The sequence below is a fragment of the Catharus ustulatus genome, chromosome 10 (assembly GCF_009819885.2).
Source record: "Catharus ustulatus isolate bCatUst1 chromosome 10, bCatUst1.pri.v2, whole genome shotgun sequence".
NCBI classification, from domain to species: domain Eukaryota; kingdom Metazoa; phylum Chordata; class Aves; order Passeriformes; family Turdidae; genus Catharus; species Catharus ustulatus.
The window spans coordinates 1,327,405-1,352,695 of NC_046230.1; the positions used below are offsets into that span (position 1 = coordinate 1,327,405).

Consider the following 25,291-nt stretch of genomic DNA (forward strand, 5'->3'; position numbering starts at 1 on the left):
ATCTGCTGCAGCCTCATGCATCTTCAGGCTCGGGGGCTGTTCAGTTCTGGCTTTTCCCTTTGCTGACCCGATGTCAGCAGTGCCACGGGCAGTACTGACCGTGCCCGCACCCCAAGATCCCGGGGGTGCCTCTGCATCCACTCCGTGTCCCGCAGCCCAGCCGGGCAGAGCGGGGCCGGACGGTGCTGCCGGGGGTGCTGGGGGCAGCCAGGGCCGGGGCGGCTCTGAGGGGCCGGGGGCGGGTCTGAGGGGTCGGGGCGGCTCTGAGGGACCGGGGACGGCTCTGAGGGGTAGGGGCGGCTCTGAGGGACCGGGGCCGCTCTGAGGGGCCGGGGCGGATCGGAGAGCCCGGGGGCGGCTCTGAGGGGTAGGGGCGGCTCTGAGGGGCCGGGGTGACTCTGAGGGGCCAGGGGCGGCTCTGAGGGACTGGGGGCGGCTCTGAGGGGCTGGGGGCGGCTCTGAGGGGTCGGGGCGACTCTGAGGGGTCGGGGCGGCTCTGAGGGACTGGGGCGGCTCTTGGGGCTCGGGGCGGCTCTTAGGGACCGGGGCGGCTCGGAGAGCCCGGGGGCGGCTTGGAGGGACTGGGGGCTCTTGGAGGGCACGAGGGGGCTCTGGGGGGGCTCTGGGGGCGCAGTGCCCGCCCGGTGCCCCTGGCGGGCTCGGTGCGCTGAGGGCGGGCGCGGCGCGGCCCCTCCCCGGGGCGGTGCCGGGGCCGGCGGTGGCGGCGGAGCGGGGCCATGGTGAAGATCGGTGTCCAGCAGCCGCCCGCGGCGCTCAAGCCGGACAAGGAGAAGGAGAAGGCGGCGGGGGGCGATGGGGTGGCGGGCGCCGTGCTGCTGCCTCCGGGCGCCGTGAGTGGGGCGGGGTCGAGGGGCGGGGGGGGCCGAGGGGTACGGGTGGCGAGGTGCTTCAGCTGGACAGGCACCGGCTGAAGTGTCCGGTTCACCGACGGCTTCGGGGGCTGGTCAGCACCCGAAGTTTAGGGAAGTGGGGAGGGGATGGGGCAGGGTAGCGGCACCATGGCGGAGCAGCCGTCCCTGGGCTCCGAGTGAATGTCCAGCGCACACAGTGGCTGCAGAACTCATCCCTTTGGGTGGTTTAGCCTGCGGGAATGTAATTTCAGATTGGTCGTATATGGGTGGATTTCAAATCCTAACATCTCTGAAGGCTTCGGGTTGGCACGGGCAAGAGGCGGAAAACAGATCATGCTGGAGCAAGATGAGAAGCAAGGGGCTAAGAGCACACGGCTCTGGAAGCTTTGCAGATGGGAGTTGACACGGTGATGTGGAGTTGCTCTGTTGCCTTTAGGTGATGGTTAGGAGAGGGGAACAAGTGCTCATGCCTGCAGGGTTGGGGTTCCTTCAGGTACAGGGGGAACGAAGGCACTGGAACAGTAACAGCAGATGCAGAACATGGGCTGGGGCTGGGGCAGAGCTACTGGACTGTGTGAGCCGTGGGCAGTGCTGTCGGGCAGTGCTGGGCACCTGCCAGTGGTGGCACGGCCAGTGCCCCTCTAAAGTGCAGACACTGAACCAGGTACTGTTGTGTTTGGCAGGAGCTGGGTGTTTCTGAAGTCTCTGGTGCTGGAGAACCCCACTTGCCAGCCCTGCAAGTGGACCTGCTGGGCGAATTCCACACTGTGTAGTGTGAGGGTGTTGTCCTGAGCTGGGCCTGACCCACGGAATCGAGGCTGCCTCCTTACAGCACTTCCATTTCAGAGGAGGAGTCCTAAATGGTGTTTCTGTATTCCTCACAAATCCCTAGGCTGTGCATGTCTGATCATTTATTGAACCCTAGTATCTCTCAGACTCAAAAAACGATGTGGGATCTGTGGTTTTGCTCAGTTCCTGCAGCAGTGCAGACTGTTCCTGCTTGTGTGCCTCACCAAACAAGTGGGAATTGCCCTGGAGGAGTGCTTTGCAGCAGGGGCTTCAGGAGACTGCTCTGTTCTGCAGAGTTCAGGGAGTCACACCATGATGAGCTCTCCCATCACACACGATGTGCTCACAGCTCTGGCTGTGCTACCAGGGTCTGGCTGTGCTCAGTCTGTCATGGTTGCATCTGTTAATGTCACACAAGGAGCTCTGCAGAGACCTGGGGGAATGTGGCCAACTGTGACCTCGGTGATTTTCTGACTGTATTTCCTAATTACAGACTAAAGTGCTAGTTTTCTTCCAGCCTCTGATGTCCAGCCCTGGAAGCTGACTATCACACTGGACTTCCAGTTCATCCCACCATTAAACCACCTTTCCACAGCCAGAAACTCAGCTCTTCTGTTGATCCTGCATGAGTTCAAGCAGATCCATCTATTTCTCATGGGCACTGGGAGAAAAGGAGTTTAAAAAGTAATGAAGTAACAGAAACTTATTTCTATCATTAGTGCTGCCAGATCCCAGCAATCAAAATTATTCTGATTCAGGTGCTGCCAGATGTATGAAATTGGCTTAGGTAGCAAATAATAAATGTTGGGTTTTTTACATTGCCTTGGGCCTTTCTCTGACTCTTGGGAGGCATGGTGGTGTTCTTTTAAGCCCACCTTTGTGAGCTACATAGGAACTTAAAAACATGAATTTAGAACAAAGGCTCTTCAACAGTCTCTTAAGTCCAGCAGATAGACATGTATGAATATTGGCATGAGACCCATGAAAAAAGGGGTGGGTTACAGAGTCTGTGCAGTGTGAGGATGTCCAGGGAGCAGCACATCCACTGACATCAGGTGGCCTCTTCCTGATGATGTTTTTCAGACTATGCCACTGGATTCTTTGGTGTGCTTGGGCTTAGCTGGACCTTTACCTTTGTAAAACTCCCAACTTGCATTGTTGGTCTTTCCATAGCCCGCTCCTACTGCCAATAATTTCTGTCCGTGTGTGTCTTTCTCTAGTTGCCTCAGAGCAAAATGGCATTGGTGACATGCAAACAACATGCTCTGCATTCCTTCTCTCTTTGATCTCATAACTTCAATCCCAGTGATAGGAGCCAGAGCTGGGAAATGATTCAGCGGCGGCTTCCGCAGCCTGTGAATTTTGGCAGGTGCTCAGTGAACGCAAAGATGCGGCAGGCAGGAAGATGTCTCTGATGCTAATGTGTCCTGAAAAGTAGTAGGTGAGGAGTCGTGGCAGCAGGCTTGCATGTTCTGAGCCTTGTTTCTCCCCTGCACAGCTTGGATTGAATCGGGAAGAATATGCAATTTAAACTCCTGTCAGGAAAATCCACATAATTTTGAGGCTGCTTCAAGACTTTAAGAGCTTATAGAGGAAACAGTCTTGTCATTAGTAGGAACTGTGGAGATATAGCACCCTTGAGCAGAAGGCAGCTTGAGATTATGCAGCCGGTAAAATAATCCATTGTGTCCATTGGCAAATACTTTTTCAGATGCAAGGTAGTCTTCAGTGAGTTTTCACTGAACTCCGTATTTGCAGTCTGAAATGGAAATAAATACATAGGCTGTGTCTTTAACTGCTGTGGGAAATACACTCCTTGTGATTGTGATGGGTGCTGAAACCCACAGGAACCAAGTAGAGCTGATGGCTGGAACTCTCTAGTCAAAATGTAGGTTGGGTTTTTTGGGGTTTTTTTTGATCCCTTGTGCACCCCTCTAATAATTGCTCATTATTTGGCAGAGACAGGCCCAGAAGCTGCGAGGGCTTTCTGGGGTGCTCACAGTCGTGTCTGCAGGCTGTGACTGATATTTTGCTCTTGGTTGGTTGCAGTAATACCAGGCTTTGATTTTGTGCCTTTCATCCCATCTGCATTCCCAAAGTCTTGACAAGACTCAGAGTTCTTTGGATCACACCCTTCCTGGTTGTGTGGAGAAGTTTCCCACAAGGAGCTGCTTGCTACCTGGCCCTGGATCCATCCAACCCTTCTGTGTCTGTGTAGTCTCTTTGTAGCTGCACCTCAGGACCTCTGGTGGGTGCCTCAGTTTTTGGCTGATGGCTGAGCTGCCCCAGCCTCCTCCTTGTTGCCACAGCTCCCACACCCAGCAGGGTTGCCCTGTTTGGCAGAAACAGCAGGGCAAAGCTGGAAACCTGTGGGGAGCACATTCCCTGAGAGCCCCTCTGGTACCCAAGAAGCTCTGTTCCCTGTGGTTGCACATCTCCCCAGTGAGGAGCAGGTCTGCTGTGGCTGTGGAGCTCTTAAGCAAGCAGGTAGTGTCCTCACTGCTGGGACTGATGCTGTGTCCCTGCTCCCCTGCCTTTCCTGATGCTCAGCTGGCCATGGTGAGCTGGGAATGCTTTGCATTTGCCTGAGCAAGCCCAAGAGGATCAGCGCTTCATGGTGGTAGCACACTTGTGGCTCTCCCAGGAGTTTGGTGCACCTTGAGCAGTGATGCTCCAGAGCTGGTTCCAGCTCACGGGGCAGGTGGAGGAGCAGTGGCTCTTTGGGCACGTAAAGCAGAGTCACAGCAGCCTGTGGACACTGCTGTGCCTGTGCAGTGTTGGGCTTTGTGAGTGACTTCCTTGCAGAATGTTGTGAAGTGGGAGACAGATGGTGAGGGATGTGAGGAAGAGTCTTTTAAAGAGGCTTTTTCACAAAGCAAGCTGTAAATTTAGAGAGAGGAAGGGAAAACTCGCTGGCAGCAGTGTGGATTGATTGTGCTCATTGACATGTTTGCAGGCTTGAGTCCAGGCTGGAGGCTCTCGAGCTGCGGGGGTTCTCACCACGTTCAGGCTTAGGGAGTTAACTATGGTAGATCCTAATTTGAAGAAGCAGCCTCCTGTAACAGAAGGTCTTTTTGGTCTTTGCCCAACCCTCCTATAACTACATGGGCTGAAGTGACGACTTCTTTTTGTGGCCTGCACGGAGCTGTCAGCTTAAAGAGAAGCACTGTCATTTGATTTTGGCTTTCTGTGGTTTGGGCATACCTTGGAAGCAGAGGAAAAGATCTGAATTGGACAAAAAAATGTCTCTGGACCCTTGCAGGATCTGCTCTAGTGAAATACTAGACTTCAGTGTCTTATTGGACTCCAGACATGAATATTTGATATTCCAGCTGAGCATGACAAAGGATCTGGCTAAAACTGGCAGAGGGATTAGGACAGAGATTGTCTATTCCAAGCAGATACATTATAAATGCTAGCGAATTTTGAAAAATATAGCTGTCTTTTACTGAAGAGCTGGAGACAGGAACTGGAAATATCTGTCTAGAGGTGTGTGTTCTCCCAAAGCTGGGGCAGAGCTGGAGCTAGCCCAGCTTTGCATGGACCCACTGTTGCATTTACTCATTTAGGGCACAGCAGTTTTGGTGGAGCTTTTTTGGCAAAATACAGAAAACCAAGAAATACCTTTAAAATGAAGAGTTTCAAAGGGTACAAATGAACCAAAAGTAAGTATGGGACAGAAGCCCAGAAGAAGGTAGTTGCATCCAGCAGAGTACTGCAGCCAGGTCTGGAGGGATGGAGGATGAGGTGTCCTTGTGTGTTGCTCTGCAGTTCCTGATTTTGTGCTACCAAATGTTTGCTCATTACAAGGTTTACAGGAGATGGAAAAGGCATTTTCACTTGTAGATGCTTATTTTCTTCCCAAGTGATGTGTGAGAAGCTAGGAATGTTTGGGGAGTTTTTTAATGCCAGAGTTACCATTTGAGGGAGGACAGTGTGAGGATGCTGGGTTTTTTCACTTATCTCTCTGCACTTGTTTTTCAGAGTTGTCTTCCTTGATGCCACCTTTGAAGTCAGTTTGAACAACAAAGAGAAGGGTAAATTTGCCTCCTCTCTCTTGCTGTTGTTAAACTAGGTACCTTTTCTTTGTGGTGAATTTTCCAGTGTAGGATTGACTGTCAGAGTTTTTCTGTGCTGTTGCTGGGAGAAGAGATAATAGCTGTCAGTGTTCCAGAAGGGAGCAGTGACTTCATTTTATGGTGTGACACTGCAGAAGTCCTGATTTCCAGGGAAGAAGGAAATGCTATAACCTCAAGTCTGGTTCCTTGAGGGTGATTGAACTTGCCCTTCAGGAGGTGTTGGACTCTTCCCTTCTGCTCAGAGTGAGCAATACAGGTTTCTGGCTGTGACTGCCCCTCTTGTCTTCAAAACCAGCAGAAGGCAGGACCTTCAGTGTTCTTGGGCATCTTGGGCATGGCTGTGTCCTTTCTTACAGCTTTTTGGGAATTAGTCACATCTAGAGGAAGAGTGAGGAGGGAAATGTGGCTTCACTGACCATAGGCAGATCAGCAGTGCTTGGCTTGCTTTTGGTGAGATCCAGAATGGCTGATTTAACCATCTCTCTCTGCTTTTACAGTGCAAGCTCCAAGGTGGGTGCTGTGATTTTAAATTGTATACACCCAAAAGCTCTCCAGACATGGGAGAAGCAGTGTGAGAGCCCAGTGGCAGTGTCCAGGTGAGTCCTGGGCCCAGCTGTTGCTCTACTCTGGTGCTTCATTAGCATCACTAGAGGTGAAAAACTTCAGGTGAAATCGTGTGAAACCTTTTGATGTGTCTTTTCCCTGCCACATTTTCTGCTTTTGGATGTGCTGCTGCAGCATGCAATCCTTCACACCTCTTGTAAAATCAGCCTCTGTCTCTCTTGGCTTGTGCCCAGGGCCAATTGGCGTGGGTTGGTAGGTGGGTTTGTTTTACATGGGAGCAGTTGTAGAGCAGTCTGGGGAAAGGGCTGTGTGTCCTGAGGGATAGCTCAGCACTTTGGTGGGCACCGCGGCTCATGGTTTGCTTCTTCCCAGCCGTGCTGAAAACTGTTGGCATTTCCTTACATCAGTTTCACTGTGTTCTGAAATATTTTTGGTATTTGTGAAAGGTCTTTTAAGAAGTCAGGTGTCTGCCCACCTGCATATGTCTTTACCTTTGAGTCAAGGCTCTCTTTAAATCGGCCAGCCTCTCAGGTTAAGAGCTTCCCTCATTCCCAGAACAGCTGCTCTGTTTTGCTCTTGCTTGAGCTGCCTTTTGCCTTTCATGGCTCTAGAGGGGTTGTGAGACCCAGTGCCACAGCTCAACCTCCCTTCTTCTCCTGGGGAAAATTCCCTTTTTTTTAATACCACCTCCCACTTTGGGGAGTTTGTAAAAAAACCCTAAACAACCCATAGCCCATGGCTGTGCTGGCTCCTTCTGTCTCCCAGGTGATGTCTGCCCTGGTGCTCTGGCTTTTTAAAAGGCTCTGGCCTTTTAGCTGTGGTGTTGGAGCTGCTCCATGGCGAGGACTGATTTTCCCCATCATTGCAGTGAGCGGCCTGGAAATCAGGCTTTGTTTATCAGAGTCAGTATTTTGGCAGTCAGGCTGTTAAATGCCCAGGTTGGGATGTTTTTTTGCCACTTTGTCACAGCTGTTTATTTTCTCTCTGCCTGCCTCTCTGTTCAACATGATGCTTGGGGCTTCAGCTGTGAGCGTGATAAGAACAGCCTTGTTTTTACCAGGGGCTTTGTTGGCTCTGCTAATGCTCTGAATGGTTGTACTCTTGAGAAAAGGGAGAGGGAGGCTGGAATCATTCCAGCTGGAAGTTGTGCTTCTGCCAAAAAAACAAAATTTAAAAAAATATGGAAATTAATTCCTCACCCCTGTACAAAGAGGGAGGAGAAACAGCCCCTCCGTTCCAGAAAGGGATGAAAAAAGGAGAGAAGAGGGGGATTTATATCTCTCTTGCTGATGAGGGAGAAGGAAAATATGATCACTGAGTGCTTAAGAGCTCCCACATGCTAGGCTGCATTTTTAACATCCTGCTGTCTTTGTCATATAGCAACAAAGCTGGGGGTTTTAATTAGCCAGTGGTTGTTTTTGATATTCTAATTTCCAGTGCTGTGAAGTGACTTCTGAGGCAGGTGGCTTTGTTGCTAGTCACTTGTTGTGGTGTCACTCAAAGGTGTGATTAGATTCATTTATTGCAACTTTTTTGCCTTCAGCTGTGATAGTCTCTTAATTACAGGCTCGCTTTTGGGTTTTGTTTCTTTTTTTTTGCTTCCAGGCATCTTTGAGTCCAAAAGTCATCAGTTGTGTTCCCTGTGGAAATGCTGTCAGGTGGCCAGTGCAGGCACTGCTCAAGGACTGTGAGCAGGGGCTTTGGTTGCCTTGGAAACTGTGCACCATATATATGTGTGTGTATGTGTGTGTGTTTTCCTCTCTGTCTATGCATGCACATGTTTCCTTTTCTGACCTAGAGCATCAGAAATGCCCTTCAGGCTGGAAGGACCCTCCTTCCCCGTGTGGGTTCCTTGAGAGGCCTCTCATTGCTAGTGCAGAGCTTTGCTCCCTCTCAGCCAGGGCAGTTCTTCCAGCAGTCTTCTGCCACGGGCTCACCTGGTAGTCTCATTCTCTTCCTCTCCCTCTCCCTCTCCCCTCTTTTTGTTCATGTGGCACAGGAGCCTTCTTTGGAGTGTCAGGGTGCTTTGATGGAGGCCAGGATGCCTTTGCTGTGATATTTTATTTCTCTGTTCCTCTCTCTCTTCTTGCCCTCCTTTGTCTGCCTTTTTCCTGTGTGTAGTCTCTCACCTCCCCTCTGCAGAGCTTGGCAGGTGCTCCAGTCTGGAGCCTGCCTGCCCACCCAGCTCACTCTGCCCATCCCTGGGGGCTCTCCACCCCTGGTTGCTATTCCTGAGTACAGACATGGTTGTCTTTGGGAGGCAGCTCTGGATTTCTTTACCTCACAGCTTATCCCACGAACTCTCCAGTGCTTTTCCTGGGGCAGAGGAGCAGCAGTAAGTGCCAGCAGTGCCCAGCACCTGGCACCAATAGGGTGCTGGCCATGGTGGGGTGAATGAGAAGACTTTGCTTCATGTGTAGAAAGAGCAGGCTCTTGATTCAGGTCTGGGGGTCACTTTCCCAAGAGGGGACACTCAAAGCTAAGCCATCACATCAGAGGAGAGGCCATTCCCTTCCAGCTTACACCTACTGTAAGAGGCAGCACTGCAGTTTGTCAGCAATCAGCTGTGGGGTTTTTCCACTTGAAGTCTGTGGAGGTGCCACTATTGCAAGTCCTTGTGTTTTGTAAAGCACTGACTGATTTTGCTGTGAATATGGGACTTGATGTGTTGGAGGTAGCAACCTTGAACTGATTTTTTTTCTTTTCCGATGTCCATGTTGACCTTTGGCTACCAGGAATGAGTGAACAGCAAGGTAAGTTAGATTGTTGTGATGAGGGTTTCTTAAGTTTGGAGCCTACATCCTTTGAGGAAGCCATGGCAGTGTCTGCAGTTATGTCAGTGAATCAAACATTGAGAGCTCAGGCTGCTGCTCCCTTTAACAGTGTCCCAGGGAGCGATGACATATTTCAGATGGCACTGCTCTCCAAACTGCATCCCTTTGCATTGCATTTCTCTCCTCACTTGTCAGTCATCAAAATCACATCTACTATTTTTAGTCACCCCATGCTTCTTTTCCTGTTGGGGGTGTATATTTAGACACTTGCCAATTTCTGTCCCCTGTTTTGTCAGGCCCTGCTACACCTAAAAGGAAAGATTTCAAACCCGTGTGTTTCAGAAATGCAGGGAGAAGGATTTGTGGAGGACTCAGAGCAGTTTCTAAAGCTGAAGAAGCAGAAAAGGGCTGTGAGCTGAGCCCATCTCTGCTGAGGCAATATGTGACACGACAACTTTAATTTTCTCACTTCTATCATCTTCAGCAAGACATGGGTGATGAAGGAGCAATAATGTCACTTTTCTATTTTTATAACCTTCTGTATTAATGAGAGATCCCAAAGGCAGCATCTCGCCAGGTACAGTTCTTGTGAAAAGCTCCTCCAGTGCTGTGTCCAAAGACTGGGTGCTGTGAAGTTGGGAGGGTTGGCTCAGCCACTGGTGCCTGAGATGTTTTCTTGCTCTGACTCACTGTGGCCTTTGACCTTGGTTTCTAAACCTTGGACCAGACATTGTGCCCAGCCAGGCTTCTGTCCACCATCCCCTTGTAGGAGAATTGTTCCTTAACCTTTTACTTAGGGATAACAGGACACCAGCCATTTCTATCATGTCCTCAGCATGACCTGAAATTCCAAAGAAAATCCACAAAGACTGAGTTAGGACTTTTCCCCACCCCTCAGGCTATTTTCAAGCCTCCTCTACCCCATGGTCTGTATCATGCCTCCATCCTATCCCATCTGGGTATTTGCTTCCTGTGCTGGCCACATGAGCCAACAGGGCACTGAGTCCTGGTGAAGAGCCCGTTTTATCTGAGGAAATGAATTCCTTTTTATATTCCAATATCCTGTCTGCTGCTGGGCACTGAGCTGAGTGTCTGAAAGCAATCTTGCCTGCACACTGGGGCAGTGTCAGCATGTCTGGGAGCTCAGGCTTGTGCCTGGAGCTGCCTCTGACTCTTCCCAGTGGAATGAAGGATTAGCAGAACAATGCCAGGCAAAACCCCAAGGTGTGCAGGTTCTCTTTGTGACAGGTGGGTGCTTTTTCCCCCACTGCCCATGCAGGGGAAGAGCGAGCTGTAGCTTCCTCTTGGGTTGCAGAGCATAAGGAACTCTACTCATGGCCTCTTCTGAAATTGTCCACTGGAAAAGGAGCTGTCCCCTCTTTCTGTAAGGGTCAGCAAAGTGGCACTGCCAAGGAAATGGAGCAAAGAAGGAATCACTGCATGGATGGCATTGGGATACCCTGCAGAGCTGAGGATGTGTCTGCATCCCACCCACTTGCACATCTGTAGTGCCTGGACCGTGGGCATGCTGCCCTTCTGCCACTGCTGTTGCTTATCCTTCTGTTCTTTCATGGAGAAACAAATGAATGTTTGTCCTCTGCTCAGCCCAGGGAGGGGAAGAAGGACCTTATGTTCATTTTTGTGTAAAATATGTCCAGCTCTTGGAATATTGTGTTTAAAACAGTGAAAAGAGGAAAACTTATTTACTCAGCTGAAATACCTGTCCCTGCCTCTGCCCAGGGATGGTTTTGACCTCAACCTTTCCCATTCCTCTTGGCCAAAAAAACCCCAAGGGCAGAAAATCAATAGGATTGTTGCAAGCTGTGTGTCTGGTTAATGAAGTCTCTAGAATATTGTTAAACATCTGGTGAATGTACAGCATTTTTATGTGTTAATATTTTGATTTTTCTCCTTTGGAAATTTACATCTTGAAGGCATGAACTGCTCTTCAGGAAAATCTTGCTGCCAAGTTTGATTCTCCTCTTGCTGGGGAGCCAGGCATTCCTAGTCAGGAAGAGATGGAAATCAACTGTGATAGATTTTCTGGTTTTTAGAGTACCCTGTTTTTTGTAAACAAGTCTACTGCAGGGAGTGGGGCTCCTGTGGGAAGGGAGCTGTGTGGTGGCACGAGCAGGGCAGCAGCCTGTGGAACAAGCTTCTTGGATGTTTCCAGGCTGGTGCAGGTTGGTTATCCTGGGTGAAGAGCTGTTAGAGCAGGCTGTGCACTGCTCCAGCCGAGCACTCCCAGTGCTGGGACAGCTCCAGCCTCAAGCTGAGGTGCAGACTGATGTGGCTGCTTTTAAATTGTCGTTTATTCACAGTGGCTTTTCTATCTGCTGGGCTGGGAGATGGAGACACACCTTTTTAGTCAGGTTTTTCCAGGTGATTTTTATGCACTATTTTGCAGGACTGTGCTAACTGTTCCCTTTGGCCCAGCTGGCTGCATTTTTAACCTCACTGCCTAAATTGCTGCTCCATCAGAATGGTTGCTGTTGGTTTTTTTCTATCCTCCATCAGAATTTGGGGGTTTGTTTAATAACTTCTATCAGAGCAAAACTCTGCTTTGCTTTGTTTCTCCCACAAGGCAAAGCTCGGGCATTTTTTCCAGAGCCAGAAATGTTTTGTTGGAAGCAGAACTCATCTTTGGCAGTGAGAGGTGGGATGTCTCACAGTGTCTTTGGTCATGCAAAGAAGACACAGCTGCCCTAGCAAGTAGCAAACCATTGAGGGTTTATTTCCCCTCCCTACCATTCTTCAAACACAGTTGTTCTTTCAGTGGGAGTGGGGTTTTTTGCCCTTTGAGTTGCTGTGTCCTCATGAAGGCTCTCTCTGAGCCCTCCCTGGAGTCAGCACTGGCAGCCCACCATAGGAGCAGCAGTGCATTAACCCCACAGCAACCTGGCACCTTTTGGATATGGTTCACTTGCAGAGCATTAAACATTTTCTCAGCCTTGCTTCAGTGTCAGGAGATCTCCTCCTTCCTCTTCACCCCCACCATCTGCACTCTTTCTGTGATGACAAGTATCTGGGGAAAGCTGTTTTTGTGAAACACTTGACATCCAGCATGACTTTCTTGTCCTAGTGGTTCATGTCAGAAAGCCTTTAAACTTCCTCTAGTAATGTGATTTTTTGTTCCTTTTTTCCTGTTCTTTGTGGCTTGTCAGAGTTGCTGCCCATTGTCTGCAGAAGGAGAGGAAAAATGTGATATTTTTCACCTTGCTCATCCCTTTATTTGCTAGAGGAGCAGCAGCAAACTGATTACAGTGATCATTCAGTGCAGGGAGCTGGCAGTGACCAGAGGTGCTGTGGGTCTTCCAGCAGCTGGGATGAAGGAGAAATAAATGTAGATTAATTTTTCCTGGAGATGTGCTGGAATTGTAGCTTCCCCCAAAGCAATTTGGCCTTGGCAATTATTGGCTGAATGTGGCTAGGAATAGGAAAGTCAGTATGTGCAGGAGTCCCCGTTGCTGGGAGTGAAGCAGTAGCAGAGGGGCTGCAGGCTCCTGGCTCTACCCCTGTTGCTGCACCTCAGTGGAGCTCAGGTGTGGGCCAGGAGCAGGGAATGCCCACCTGACAGGGTCCCCAGGGATGCCTCAGTGATGCTGGGGTGTCCTGCTCTGGGACAGGAGCCTGGCCAAGCCTGGCAGTGAGCTGCTGCTCTCACAAGGGCTGCTCCAAGACAGGGAAGGGGAAAGAGGTGTTTGCTGCCAGCTGGGCTGGGTAGAGCTAGGCTGATGCCACCAGAGGGTGGCAGGGGCCCAGGGGCCTCTCCCACTGGGCCTTCAGCACTGACACCACCCTGTGAGTCTTGGCTACATTATTCTGGAGAAACATCTCTTCCTTGAAGAGATGAGGAACCTTAGAAATGAGAGACTGATGTTTGCTTTTCAGTCTGTTCCTCCCATTTGTAGCAGTCTCCAAGTAGCTGTGGAGAGAGTGCCTGTCTAGTCAAACACATCAGACCACAAACTGCACAGAGGGAGTTAATCTGCAAGAGCTCTCCCTGGTGCCTCTCTCCCTGCCTGCCCGCTCAGCTGAGGGCAGCTTTCTGCTCTTCTCTGTGGAAACTGGGGCATCTCTGAAGCACCTTCTTTCATCTTCTTCTGAAAGGCCTTACATCGTCCTGCTTAACATTTTGAAGGATTATTTTGGTAGTAAAAACAAGAGCACCATAGGTTGGGATGACCTGTCTCCAGGAGGTAACTCTGCCTTTGCACTGCCCTGTTTTCAGGGCTGTGACAAGGTGAGCTGGCTGTTGTCTGTATAGATTGGGCAGCACTCTGAAAAGGACAGGTATGTTTTCTTTTGATGCTCTGTCCATTTTCCTGGGAGCTGTGCTGCAATGTGCTTGAAAATGCAGTTGAGATCAGCACATCTGTTTGTGTCAGCTCACCCCAGCAGGGCCAGGAGGTACCTCTCTGGGACCAGTAATTCTCATCACAAAAATTTCCATTGGGAAATTCTGCCATGAGTGGCAGCATTTCAAGAAAATTAAAAAATGACTGTAAATACATAAAATTCTGTTACATTCAGTAGCCAGGAAGTCTTAGTTCCTGCTTTTATTTTTTATTTTTGGTCAGTCTTTATTTTCCATTGAAACAAAGCTTGTCTTTGTTCTGAACAGTTGGTGGGAAGCTGATGATTCATGTCTGTGTATGTTCATACACACACATTTTTTAAAATACATATAAATATGTATGTATATAATGTATATAGTTTATGTATCTGGGGTAAGGGAGGCAAAATGCACAAGAAATGTCTTACTGTTGCCAGGTGTGAAGTAGCTTTGCAGGGCAGTGCCTGCCCTGTTCATTGCTCAGCATGACCCCTTTGAATGGAATGACAGATTCCTGGTGCCCTGGAGCACCCTGTGGATGGAACAGCAGATTCCTGGTGCCCTGGAGCACCCTGTGGATGGAACAGCAGATTCCTGGTGCCCTGGAGCACCCTGTGGATGGAACAGCAGATTCCTGGTGCCCTGGAGCACCCTGTGGATAGAACAGCAGGTTGGTGGTGCCCTGGAGCACCCTGAGGATAGAACAGCAGGTTGGTGGTGCCCTGGAGTACCCTGTGGATGGAACAGCAGATTCCTGGTGCCCTGGAGCACCCTATGGATAGAACAGCAGGTTGGTGGTGCCCTGGAGCACCCTGTGGATGGAACAGCAGATTCCTGGTGCCCTGGAGCAGCAGCTGACAGTGCTGTGGTTCTGTCCCTCAGGAGGAGCCGGTCCCCACGGCGCAGGGCCGCCGCTCATCGCTCAGCGGGGTGTGCTACCTGACCATGGGCCTCCTTGTGCTGCTGCTGGGGCTGGTCTTTGCATCAATGTACGTGTACAGGTACTTCTTCATCACCCAGGTAAGAGTGGCTTGGGAAGCACTTCTGGCTCTATCAGCCCCATAAGCCAAACCACCTTCGAGAGAGGTGCTGCTAGTTTTTGTTGCCCTGCACTGTGGTAACTCAGGACCCAGGTTGCTGGACACTGCAGATGAGGCTTTTCCTAAGTGCTAGGCTCAGGCTGACCTCCATCCCCAATGCCAGGAAGGGCCTTCCAGAAACCCTCTCCTTCTCTTATGGATTTGTTTTGCTTTCTTTTTAACTGCATCAAATATCCTGCCAGTTGTACCTTTTAAATTCCACATCACTGCTGTTCAGGGTACCGCAGTCCAGAAGCCTGGCTTGTGAGGGGAGAACAAGCCTGGAGAGAACAGGGTGGGGTACAGGCAAGGGAACAGCTTTTTGCAGTAGATTTTGCAGGCTCTAGCACAGAAAAACTCTGTAGGTGTGACAAAAATAGGTGCTGCTATTAATAAAGCAAGCAGAGAAATAAGAACTAAGTGAGAGATGATGTAGAAAGTGAGCCCTCAACCTCCATTAAATTCAGCACCTTTTCTTCCATGTAGTCTTTGCAAAGCTTAGCCTGGCCTGGCCAAGGCACTGGGCTGTCAGCACAGTAGAGGGTCAGAACACAGGGAATGAGACAGGGCAAAGCTGCTTTTTGAGGAAACTGCTGAGCTCTGGCTTGCTGAGTGTTTAGTCAAGAAACCCCAGAGCATTGATTTGCACCGGAGCGCTCCTTGTGCTGTGGAGTGGCTATTAGTGAATGAGTATTAGTGAGCCTTCATGTCTGCAGCCAGCACTTATCCACTCAGCAGAAGAGTCTTTTTATATACTCCTTTTGTCCATGGATTTCCTTGCTGTCAAATTAAATTGCAGTTTTTGTTTCAAGAATCATCTGTGCCTTATTACCCACTCTCATTTACACCTGATCTGGAAATGCTCTGACAGCCCCAGGGCTGCTCCCCCCTCACACACAGCCATGTCCCAGGTGAGGGTACCTGTCACAGGGCTTTTGGTGGAGGCACTTCCCTAGGAGAAGCAGCCTGGCCCTAAGGGAGGCCCTGGCAGGGACACCTTCCAGGTTGCTCAGAGAGCAGCAACTCCTGTTTTGCTGTGAGGTGAATCCACTTTGTTTTGCTGCATTTGCCACTCCAATTTACAAGGACTTCTGGAAATCATGCTCTGCTCAGCCCAAGCTTCTATGCCTCCGGTAGAAAAATGCAGTTACTGGAAGCCATGGCTATGGGGGAATGTGAATAGCCTGGTGAGGAAATATAGAGCTTGCAGACAGTCACTTTGCCTTTCTGAATTACTCTTCATGAAAGCTGGCAGGAAATTCTTTGTTCACTTTGGACCTGGCTAGCATGAAGTGAGATGTGATCATTTCACAAGGATAGTTTGCACTAGGTTCACTGAGAATGTTCTCTGGTAAAAAGATTAATCTTGAAATATCTTCAAGCATCTGATGAATGTTTTAGCCAGCAGGGGTACCTTCCTGCCCATGTTTGCTGTAGCTGTTAGGGGTGTGTGTGTGTTGTACCTCTCCCTGGATCTGTCCCCACAGCTGCCCCGTGAGAGCGTGTTCCACTGCGGTGTCCTGTACGAAGACTCGCTGTACTCGCCCTTCAAAGGGCAGCTGGAGCTGCACGAAGATGTCAAGATCTACATTGAAGAGAACTATGAGCAAATCAATGTCCCAGTGCCCCAGTTTGGAGGGAGCGACCCTGCGGACATCATCCACGATTTCCAGCGAGTAAGGAGCTCCTGGGGCCTTTGGGGGCACAGCATGGGGCTGAGCTGTGCACCAGCTCTGTGTTCATGGCCTAGCCCCATCACTGTTGTCACATGGTTCTATTCCTGAGCAGTCCTGCTGCCCAAGGCCCTCTTTGGGTTTTTCCAACCCGCTCTTCTACTTGCTTGGTAGGGAGGTTTGTTTAACACAGAGTCCTGTCTTCCCTGAATTCCCCCTTTCCCCCATTTTCACAGTCACAGCTGTTGTAGAGGGTTCAGTTGTGTCATTTCTGTGCTTGGCACGCAGGGTCTGACAGCGTATCATGACATAACACTGGACAAGTGCTACGTCATCGAGCTCAACACCACCATCGTGATGCCTCCCCGCAACCTGTGGGAGCTGCTGGTCAACGTGAAGGTACGGCTGCAGCCCTGCTTTTCTGCATGCTTTCCTTGAGTTGGCTCCTGGGTGCCAGCTGGCAGCTCCTGGGAAATCAAAACTGCTGTGTCTGGGGAGGTGTTGGCTCTGAGTCTTCATGTCAAGTGAAGGCTTCAGCAGGTTTGCCTGAAATACTGATTGTGCAGACAGCACAGTGACGCTGGCATGGTGATCAGCCTGACCAGGGAGACACATGGAAGCAGCAGATTCCTTCTCTCTGGTGTTTAGTGATTGTTGGAATCAAGGGAAAAAAGAAGAAATTCCTTCCTTTCACCCTCCTGTGGTTTGCGCTGTGGTTTGCCAATTACAGAGCTCTCAGTGTCCCTTGGGGAGAAACAGACCTTCAGCATGCACCTTTTTGGGGGGAATCTCTGCTGCCCTCCCTGCTGGGCTGCAGCACCAGCCTTGGGCTCATGCAATTGTGCTCACAGCCAGCATTAATTGGGTTTAGTACCAGTGATTTTGTTCAGTTCAGAAGCCTGTGCTGCTGAAAGCAGCCATCTTAAAATAGAATACTATTTAATCTTCACAGCGGGAAAAAAGCAAAGGCTTTTTCAGACTGCAAAAGGTACATATCTGTCTCAGTCTTCTGCAGGTAAATCAAGGCACTGAGCCTGGGTCCTTTATCACTCCTGGGAGGGTCTGTTTAAAAGAAAGGGGGGAAAATGACAATCTAATTCTTACTCTTTCCTAAATTCCCTTGACTCACTTCCTGCTATATGCAGTGTGGTGAACTTTGCAGTGTGAGCTCAGAAACAAGCAGTTATGCCTGGAGACATGCCTGGTCTCCAATCCCTGACAGACTCCCAGTTTGCTTCCTAGCAGTTCCATGCACTGTGACTGTCTGGCAAATGTGCTGGGAACCCCGCTGGGGTACAACACACATTTACTTACAGCTCACTCCAGACCTGTCACAGCTGCTGATCATGGCAGGTGACCAGTCCCTGGGGCAGAGGGAAGTGGAAAAGGCAGGATTACACAAGCTGAGAGAAAACAATTGAGAGATTGGGAATGTTGGTCACATGCTAAAATAACAGATATAAACTCACGGTCAGTGAAAATGATGCACTGTCATTGAATTTAAAAAGGGGATAGCAATACAAATGAGGTGGTCTTCTGTGCTAAAACAGCCCAAAGCAGGTGTGGGTTTAAATAGCCTCCTAATTACTGAGGTAGATGTCCAGTAGTGTCCCATCTGTCTCTGGATGCTTTAACCTGTGGCTTAGAGACATTGTTTTAAAGTGGTTGGCTTGGTTTTGGGCTCAGGAAAAGTTTTTCACTACGAGGACAGTGAAGCAGTGGAACAGGGTGCCCAGGGAGGTTGTGCTGCCTCCTTGAAATTCTTGAAGGTTTTCCAGACTGGATGGGATAAAGTCCTGGGGTTCCTCCCCAGCTGAATTAGCTGTGATGCTGTGTGCCTGTGATCTTCATGGCCACATGTGAGGGGAATGGCCTTGCTGGCCAGGCAGAAAGCTTAGGTTTCTTCCTCCCCTGCAGGGAGGATCTTTATGACCTTATGACTTGCCCTGCTGCTCAGAAGTGCTGCCTTTTGGATGCTGGGTGAGCTTTGTTGATCCTTGCACTTGGAGACTTTTGCCTTTTCTGCATCTCTGAATGCACTCAGTCCCTAATGAATGAGACTGATTACCAGCAGAGTTTTGTTTTGGAGCTCTTCAGGGACTGCAATTCTGTTTCTAGAATCAAATCACAGTCCAGCAGTTAACACCAGTGGTTTGCTCCAGCAGATTGTGGCAGCACAGGGAATTGGGGAACCTCCTTTGCTCTTTCCTCCTGGCCAGGGTGCCCCTTTGCAGAGTGGCTGCCACATGCCCTGCACCTGCATCTTTCAGGCTTTATTCTGTACAGGTGTGACAGTTCAGTGACCAGGCCTGCATCAGTGTCTGACATAACAGGATGGAGGGATACTCCCCCATGCAGCAGCAGGGCATTGGAGGTGACCCAGTTAAATGATGGACCATCCACATCTCTTGCAGAATGCAAGATGCTCAGAGCTTTAGCTTGCTGAAAGTTCTTGGCAGAGACTTGAAGGTATTGTTCTTGTTGCACAGTCCTACGATGGAGAAGTGGTGATTTCCCCTTCACCTGCCACAGCTATTTCAATCTGAGACAGTTTAGGAACTGCCTTATGTGCTCACATCCGTCTCTCTGAGCCCTCTCTCCAGGCCACAGATACAGCACATCCTGAGCCTCAGCCCTGGCTGTCACCATGACAAGCCCTGCCAGGAACTGCACGTATCTCACGGCCCCCCTGCCTTTTCCCCCTGAGAATCAATAATGGAATTTCTCACAGAACTGTTGTGTTAGTGCAGTACAAACTGGCACTAATTGTCTAATCCTGCAGCGTTAGAGGACAGCCTTATTGATCCACCTGGCTGTGCCAGCTCAGCAGCACAGCACTGAGTTGAGGTAGTGTGTTTCCAGCTGTGTCTCTGTGGAGATAACCAGTCCTGGGAAATGGAAGAGGTGATATTTGAAATGGTGCGGCTATTGCTTGCTTTTTACCTTGACTATGCTTACCTTCGCCCCAGGGTCTTTTATTTCCTTGACTCTTCTTAAGAAAAAGGGACCAGAGGTTCTTTGCTTCATGATCTGGTTAGCATCTACTCTCAAGTGCCCCCCCGACCCAAGCTGCACTTGTTACACAGCTGTTTGTTTCTACAGCGATGTTCAAACATGAAAGATGCCCCCAGCACCTGGGAATGAGCTTGCAGAGAGTCTCCAATGCTGGGCTGAGCTCTTTCCTGCAGGGGGAGTTGTGACCTCCATTTGTGGAGGGCACGTAGAAACCCCATTTTTTTCCATCCCTTGGTGGCTTTCTGCCATGACACCTCACCCTGATCTTCACATCCCTCAACAGCAGGGATGTCACTGCCCCACATGTTCCTGGGGCAATGAAGGTGTGTGGAGAGCTCAGTTCTTCTCTGAATGTGGCGCTCATGGCCCCTCTTAAGCCCCGATTCCTGTGGGAAGTAAGGGCAGGACATCATTGTGGCTGTGCTGAATGGACCAAAGAGGAGAGGGGGAATGTTGGAATTTGAGCTGGGCTGGTGGTTTTTGGCTTTGCCTTTTGAAGTAAATGTAGAGTGCACATTTCAGTGGAGTTCCTGGAATTTTGGTTAAGCTTTTATTTCTCTCCAGATGGGTTTGTTGTACTCCCAGAATTACAGTTTTGGATATCCTGCTCTGAAATTTGGGCAGTTTATAACAGGGTTGATCCTACATTGACTTCACCCCTTATATGAAAGTTCTATTTTTGGATCTAACCTGTTTTGTGTACACTGTGCCAGTAGCAAGGGACAGTTGCCTGCAAGGACAAGGACGCATATTAACTGGCCTCAGTAAGTGGAGCTTGAGCCTCAACAGTGAAAGAATTTTCTGCAGTTTGGTTGTCCGTGGTGTTCTGTGTGAAACAGTTGTGTTCAGGGAGGAGACCGTGGCAGTATTTGTGCCTTATTTTGGTGGCAATTGTCGTTTCAGAAAGGGACATACCTGCCTCAGACATACATAATCCAGGAGGAGATGATCGCCACGGAGCATGTCAGTGACATGGAGCAGCTGGGCTCCTTCATCTACCGCCTGTGCAGCGGCAAGGAGACGTACCGGCTGCGACGGCGCAGCACCCGCCGACGTGAGAGCCCTTCCCCGTCCTGTCAGCCCCATCACAGCCCTGCCCCATTTCCTCACCCCCCATCACAGCCCTGCCCCATCCTCCTCATCCCCCATCACAGCCCTGCCCCATCCTGTCAGGCCCTATCACAGCCCTGCCCCGTCCTCCTCACCCCCCATCACAGCCCTGTTCCATCCTCTCACCCCCCATCACAGCCGTGTTCCATCCTCTCACCCCTCATCACAGCCCTGTTCCATCCTCTCACCCCTCATCACAGCCCTGTCCCATCCTCTCACCCCTCATCACAGCCCTGCCCCGTTTTCTCACCCCCCATCACAGCCCTGTTCCATCCTCTCACCCCCCATCACAGCCCTGTTCCATCCTCTCACCCCCTATCACAGCCCTGTCCCATCCTCTCACCCCCCATCACAGCCCTGCCCCGTTCTCCTCACCCCCCATCACAGCCCTGCCCCGTTTTCTCACCCTGCATCACAGCCCTGTCCCATCCTCTCACCCCCCATCATAGCCCTGCCCCGTTTTCTCACCCTGCATCACAGCCCTGTCCCATCCTCTCACCCCCCATCATAGCCCTGCCCCGTTATCCTCACTCCACATCAGAGCCCCACTGTGGCTGGTGCAGCCATACTGGCCTCTTCATGGCCAGAGCAGAGTTTCCCTCTGAAGTTTCCCTTGAGGTGTTTCCCATCCAGTTAATGGAAACCCAACTTCAGGATGCTGCTGCAAATGAGTGTTGACTGCTGTGTTTGTGTCGTCCATCAGCCTGATAGAAACTTTGCAGAAATGGTTGCAGGAGGCAGCAATTCATTTACACATGGTCTCCTGGGGCTGAACTAATAGCGGTACTGTTGGGAGCTGTTTGGAAAATTTCCCTAATGAAAGCACCTGATTCAGTGGCAGCTATTCAGAGCAGATTAGATCTGCAAATTACTTTTAATTAATTAAGTTCCTAATAGTATGGAAAAACGTTGTGAAGAGGGAACATTGGACTGTGTAAAAATGATTTCATGGAAATCAGCAATATGTACCTTATATTGAAATGGTAACATAGCTGCAAAATACTCTTTAATACCAACATGTGTCTTAATTTGCTTTTAAGGTATATTTAAGGGCTCACCTGGAACATGGAGCTGCAGTCAGTTGGGTTTGGATCTCTGGGGAAGCTGCAGGCTGCAGAGGTCCCCATGGCTGTAGCTGGTTGTGCTTTCCCAGTGGTAGCTGTGCTGACATGGAGGAGCTGCTGGCACACACTGGTTGTTGCTCCCATGGAGCCCTGGCGCAGTGCTGCTTGTCATTGGGGCACCACAGGTTTGCTGTAAGGGGGAGGAGCTACCAGCAGAGCTGCCCAGAGCTGAGGAGCTGCACTTGAAGGGCATGGGGAAGTGTGACCCAAGGGGAAGCATTAGCCCAGGCTGGGGCCACAGCAGTATCAGGCACACAGGAATACAAACAGCCCGGGAGGAAGTGCTATTTTAAACACTTCTTGCTGCATCCAGGGCTGTGTTCTGTATCAGCCCTTGACTTCTGCTGGTTTCTTGAGGCTTTCTGGTCCCTGAGATGACACTAAGATGCTGTCAGCTGAAACCAGCTGTTTCCAGGTGACTCCTTCAGCCCATGGAAGCTCTTACTGCAGGACTAAATCCTAGAGAAGATATTAATTCTTCCAAATAGATAATGCTGCTTTCCATATGGGCTGTGTTGTCCCCTCATTTCAGTGTTCAGAAGTTTCATCTCATCTGCTTTCCTTCCCCCCCCTTCCTTTGGTTCTTACAGATTATAATTTGTTGATTCACCTCTCTCCTTTCTTTAAATCACTTCTAGGTATCAGTCGACGTGAGGCTGCAAACTGTCATCGTATTCGTCACTTTGAAAACACTTTTGTGGTCGAAACTGTTATCTGCCAGAAGTCATGAAACCACTTTCCAGATGTAACCTTCCTTGGCTTTGCTTGCACACACATGCTCTCAGCCCTCTCTTTAGACATGGTAATCTGGCTACTTTTTATACTCCCCCAGCTTGTGCAGCTCTAACCTCTGGGGTCCTTTGTGGCCTTTTCTTCCCTGCTACCTACCCAAGACATTTGCTGGGCTTAAATTTACACAGTGCTCAAAGATCACTGGGGGTAGATGCAGCTTCTTCCACACGACAGGATAGACACATCTTTTGGGAGCACGTTTGAGTAGAAGGGAGGGCTGAGGAATAGGAATGCTGGAAATAGGTGTTCTTTTCCTGGCTGAGCAATTCCAGGCTGGGATCTTGCTCTGAGGCTGCTGTGGCACTGGGACAGAGGGTGTGTGTACAGGAGGAGGATTTCCATTTTGGTGCTGATGCAATGACCTAAACCAGGTGCACTTAGGAATGGAATAGTCGTGAGGCTACGACAGGGCAGTTTGAGAGCTCAGCAGAGGGAAGGTGGTGTCAGCAGCAGAGCTGGTAGTTACTGGCAAGTGAAGAAGCAGGTTTTTCAAATCTTTTAACAATGTGTGCTCTTGTGTAACTCCTCCAGTGAAAGCTGTTTTGATAGTAATCACTGTAATCCAGCTGTGTATCACATTATCTGCAGTCACCAGTAAAGTACAGGTACTGATACAAGGCAAGATTCAGCTGATCAATATACTGCAGAGAAATTGTTTGAACAAAACTGCATTTCTATTGATCATCAGACAGAAGAATTGCAGAGTAATTAAATATTCTTCCCTCCATTCCATAAATGTAGTTAAAACTAATTAGGTTCTTAAAATGCAGGCAGTTTTTTGGCTTGAAAGAAAGGGGTGAGTTTCAATTTGGCACATTCTTGTTAATTAGTTTCCAGCAAATCTGTGCTTGTTCACCATCTGTTGAAATAAGCTTGTTGTTTTAGAAGAGGAAGTATAAAGTAAATGCAAGTACAATCATTAACTCAGCAGAACCAAAATGCAAAGTTAATATATTTTAAACTTTTGAGTGTTAATTCTATGAGTTAATTATGTGAAAACAAAACAGGATCTCAGGATGGTCATGTAATGCAATAGGAATTAGTATGTCCTTAGAGTCTGAGTATTTATTATTTTATATAAACGTAGCTATAAGCATTAATTTCTGTCAAGTAGAGGAGGACGTTTTGGTTTCATTCTCCTGTAAGCTTGATGTATAATGAAGAATTATGTGCACTTCTTGCAGGTTGGTGTGGAAAGTTTCCCACTGCCAGATGGGTATTTACTTTTCTAGCATTGTGTTTTCCAGCAATAACTTGCTGCTAGCCCCAGCCTTTAACTGCCAAGAGGATGACAAGAAGTGGGTCAGAGAATTGGTTCACTTAATGGAAGTAACTGGTAAATTTAAGCCCTGTGTTTCTAGAAGCCTGAGCCTGCACTCAGGGACCATAGAGGCCTCTTGCCCTCCCCTCTGGTTCTGCATGATTTAAGTGGTCATTGGATGTGCTAACTGTGCAATCCCGCAGCTTTAAGGACAAACCTTGGTTCTTTGGGGTCAACTAATGTCGTCACTGTTCCATAGGATGAGAATGCACTTGTCTAGAAAGAAAACATAAGATACTTTGTATATTTTGTCTGGTGGGAATCTTACTTCTTAGAAAAAAACCCATGGGATAATAAAGTCTTTTACCTCTGATATGAGAAGTATGTGTTTGTTTGGAATGGGAAGCACATGCCCTCCCCAAAGCTGTTCCTGATGGGAGGCAGCAGTGGGAGGGGTCCAGACTGGTGGAACTGGGCAGTGGGAGGATGCTGCAGTGGGGAGAGGAGAGCTGTGTGGGGATGTGGCTGACCCACACAACTGCCCATGCCTGCAGGCTCTGGAGAGCCCTTCCCCTGTCCCTGCACATTGCTGGGACACCCAAGGGCAGCCTGTGTGGGGAAGTTGCAGAGATCACCTCTGCTGCTTGGGTGGCTGGTGGGCATTGGATCTTTGTGCTCAGCCTTGCTTCTCCAGCTGCTATATTTCTACACAGAAATGTGTCCAGTGTGACCTAAACCTTCTGGCTGGCTCTGCAGGGCTGGCCTTTGAGGTTTTTCCTTTCCGCACTACACACAGTAATGGGGGTCCCTTAGTGCCCTCCCAGATTTTCTCTCCCTGTTTCATCCTGGTAGAGAAGTGTCAGAATGTTTTTCTGATCTTGACTGTTCCTCTTTCCATAATTAGTCTCTGGTCAATCAGGGAGGAAGTTCATGTTTTGTTTGTTACAGTAATTTTTGCTGCATTTTGCACTTAATTCTTTAGTATATGGGTGCTGTTTCCATCACTGGGGGTCGAAGGGAGCTGCACCTTACAGTATCTCTGGGGTGCTTCTCCCAGGCTGGCCCAGCCAGCTCTGCCTGACTGCCCTCTTCTTCCATCAACTCTGGCAAGCAGCTCTGCACCACTCTGTGGGAAACCTGAACCTTTCAGACATGCCTTTTGAAGGCTGAAATGCTGATATTAAGAATGTGATTGATGCATTCCAGTAAATTCAGTTATCAGTGAGTCAGCCAGCTGAGACTTGTCCACTACAAAGAAAACCAGCTGTGTTGTGAAACCTTGCATTTTCAAAATTTCCCTCATGGTTCAGTTTTTCATTTTCTGAGGTTGTATTTGTTGCCCCTTTCTCTTAGGAGAACTTAAGTCAGTTCTACTTCCTAATCTTGCTCCCACTCTGGCAGAAGGCTGCTTTATTTGACTGAACAGTGGCACATATAAAAGCTTGGCAATAAAACCTGCTTTAGGAAGACTGGCAGAGATGCAGTTGAAACCCTAAAATATGGGTCACTGTGATAATGGCTGGCATCTAATATAATTTACTTTCTAATATTTGCATATTGCAGCATGGCTCAGGCAGTTTTTTAGTTCTGGCAGACAGTGCACAGTAAGTCAAAGTTGGTCTGACTAGGAGAATCCACTTCCAAGCTCTGGGCTTGTTTTTCTAAAAAACAAAAACTGCTGGAAACTGTTTACTTAGAAGTCCAGAGGAAGTATCTTAGTGTCTTCTCTAAAACATAAATATATTTTTTCTTTGTTATAAGCTCTCTGCAGTTGTGTTTACAGTCCAGTCCGGTCCCATCCCATGATGTGCAGCCCTTTGGGA

At 49.3% G+C, this 25,291-nt stretch overlaps 1 protein-coding gene across 2 annotated transcripts; it reads left to right on the plus strand.

Moving 5' to 3' along the window:
• The first annotated feature begins 700 nt into the window (after positions 1 to 700).
• Positions 701 to 23,841, plus strand: ITM2C (integral membrane protein 2C). 2 transcript variants are annotated; one of them, XM_033068351.1, is made up of 6 exons: positions 701 to 851; positions 14,297 to 14,434; positions 15,981 to 16,169; positions 16,455 to 16,565; positions 20,085 to 20,235; positions 22,054 to 23,841. In XM_033068351.1, the coding sequence occupies exons 1-6, from the start codon at positions 738 to 740 to the stop codon at positions 22,143 to 22,145; spliced, it is 795 nt and encodes a 264-aa protein (XP_032924242.1). In that variant the 5' UTR covers positions 701 to 737; the 3' UTR covers positions 22,146 to 23,841. The 2 variants fall into 2 exon arrangements, with proteins under 2 accessions (XP_032924242.1, XP_042635528.1); XM_042779594.1 differs by lacking the exon at positions 701 to 851 and adding an exon at positions 6,188 to 6,250.
• Positions 23,842 to 25,291: the final 1,450 nt, after the last annotated feature.

Coding starts and splice junctions, on each gene's coding strand:
- ITM2C (XM_033068351.1), top strand. CDS start 738: ATGGTGAAGATCGGTGTCCAGCAGCCGCCCGCGGCGCTCAAGCCGGAC. Junction 14,435..15,980: donor GGTACTTCTTCATCACCCAG/GTAAGAGTGGCT, acceptor CTGTCCCCACAG/CTGCCCCGTGAGAGCGTGTT. Junction 16,170..16,454: donor TCATCCACGATTTCCAGCGA/GTAAGGAGCTCC, acceptor CTTGGCACGCAG/GGTCTGACAGCGTATCATGA.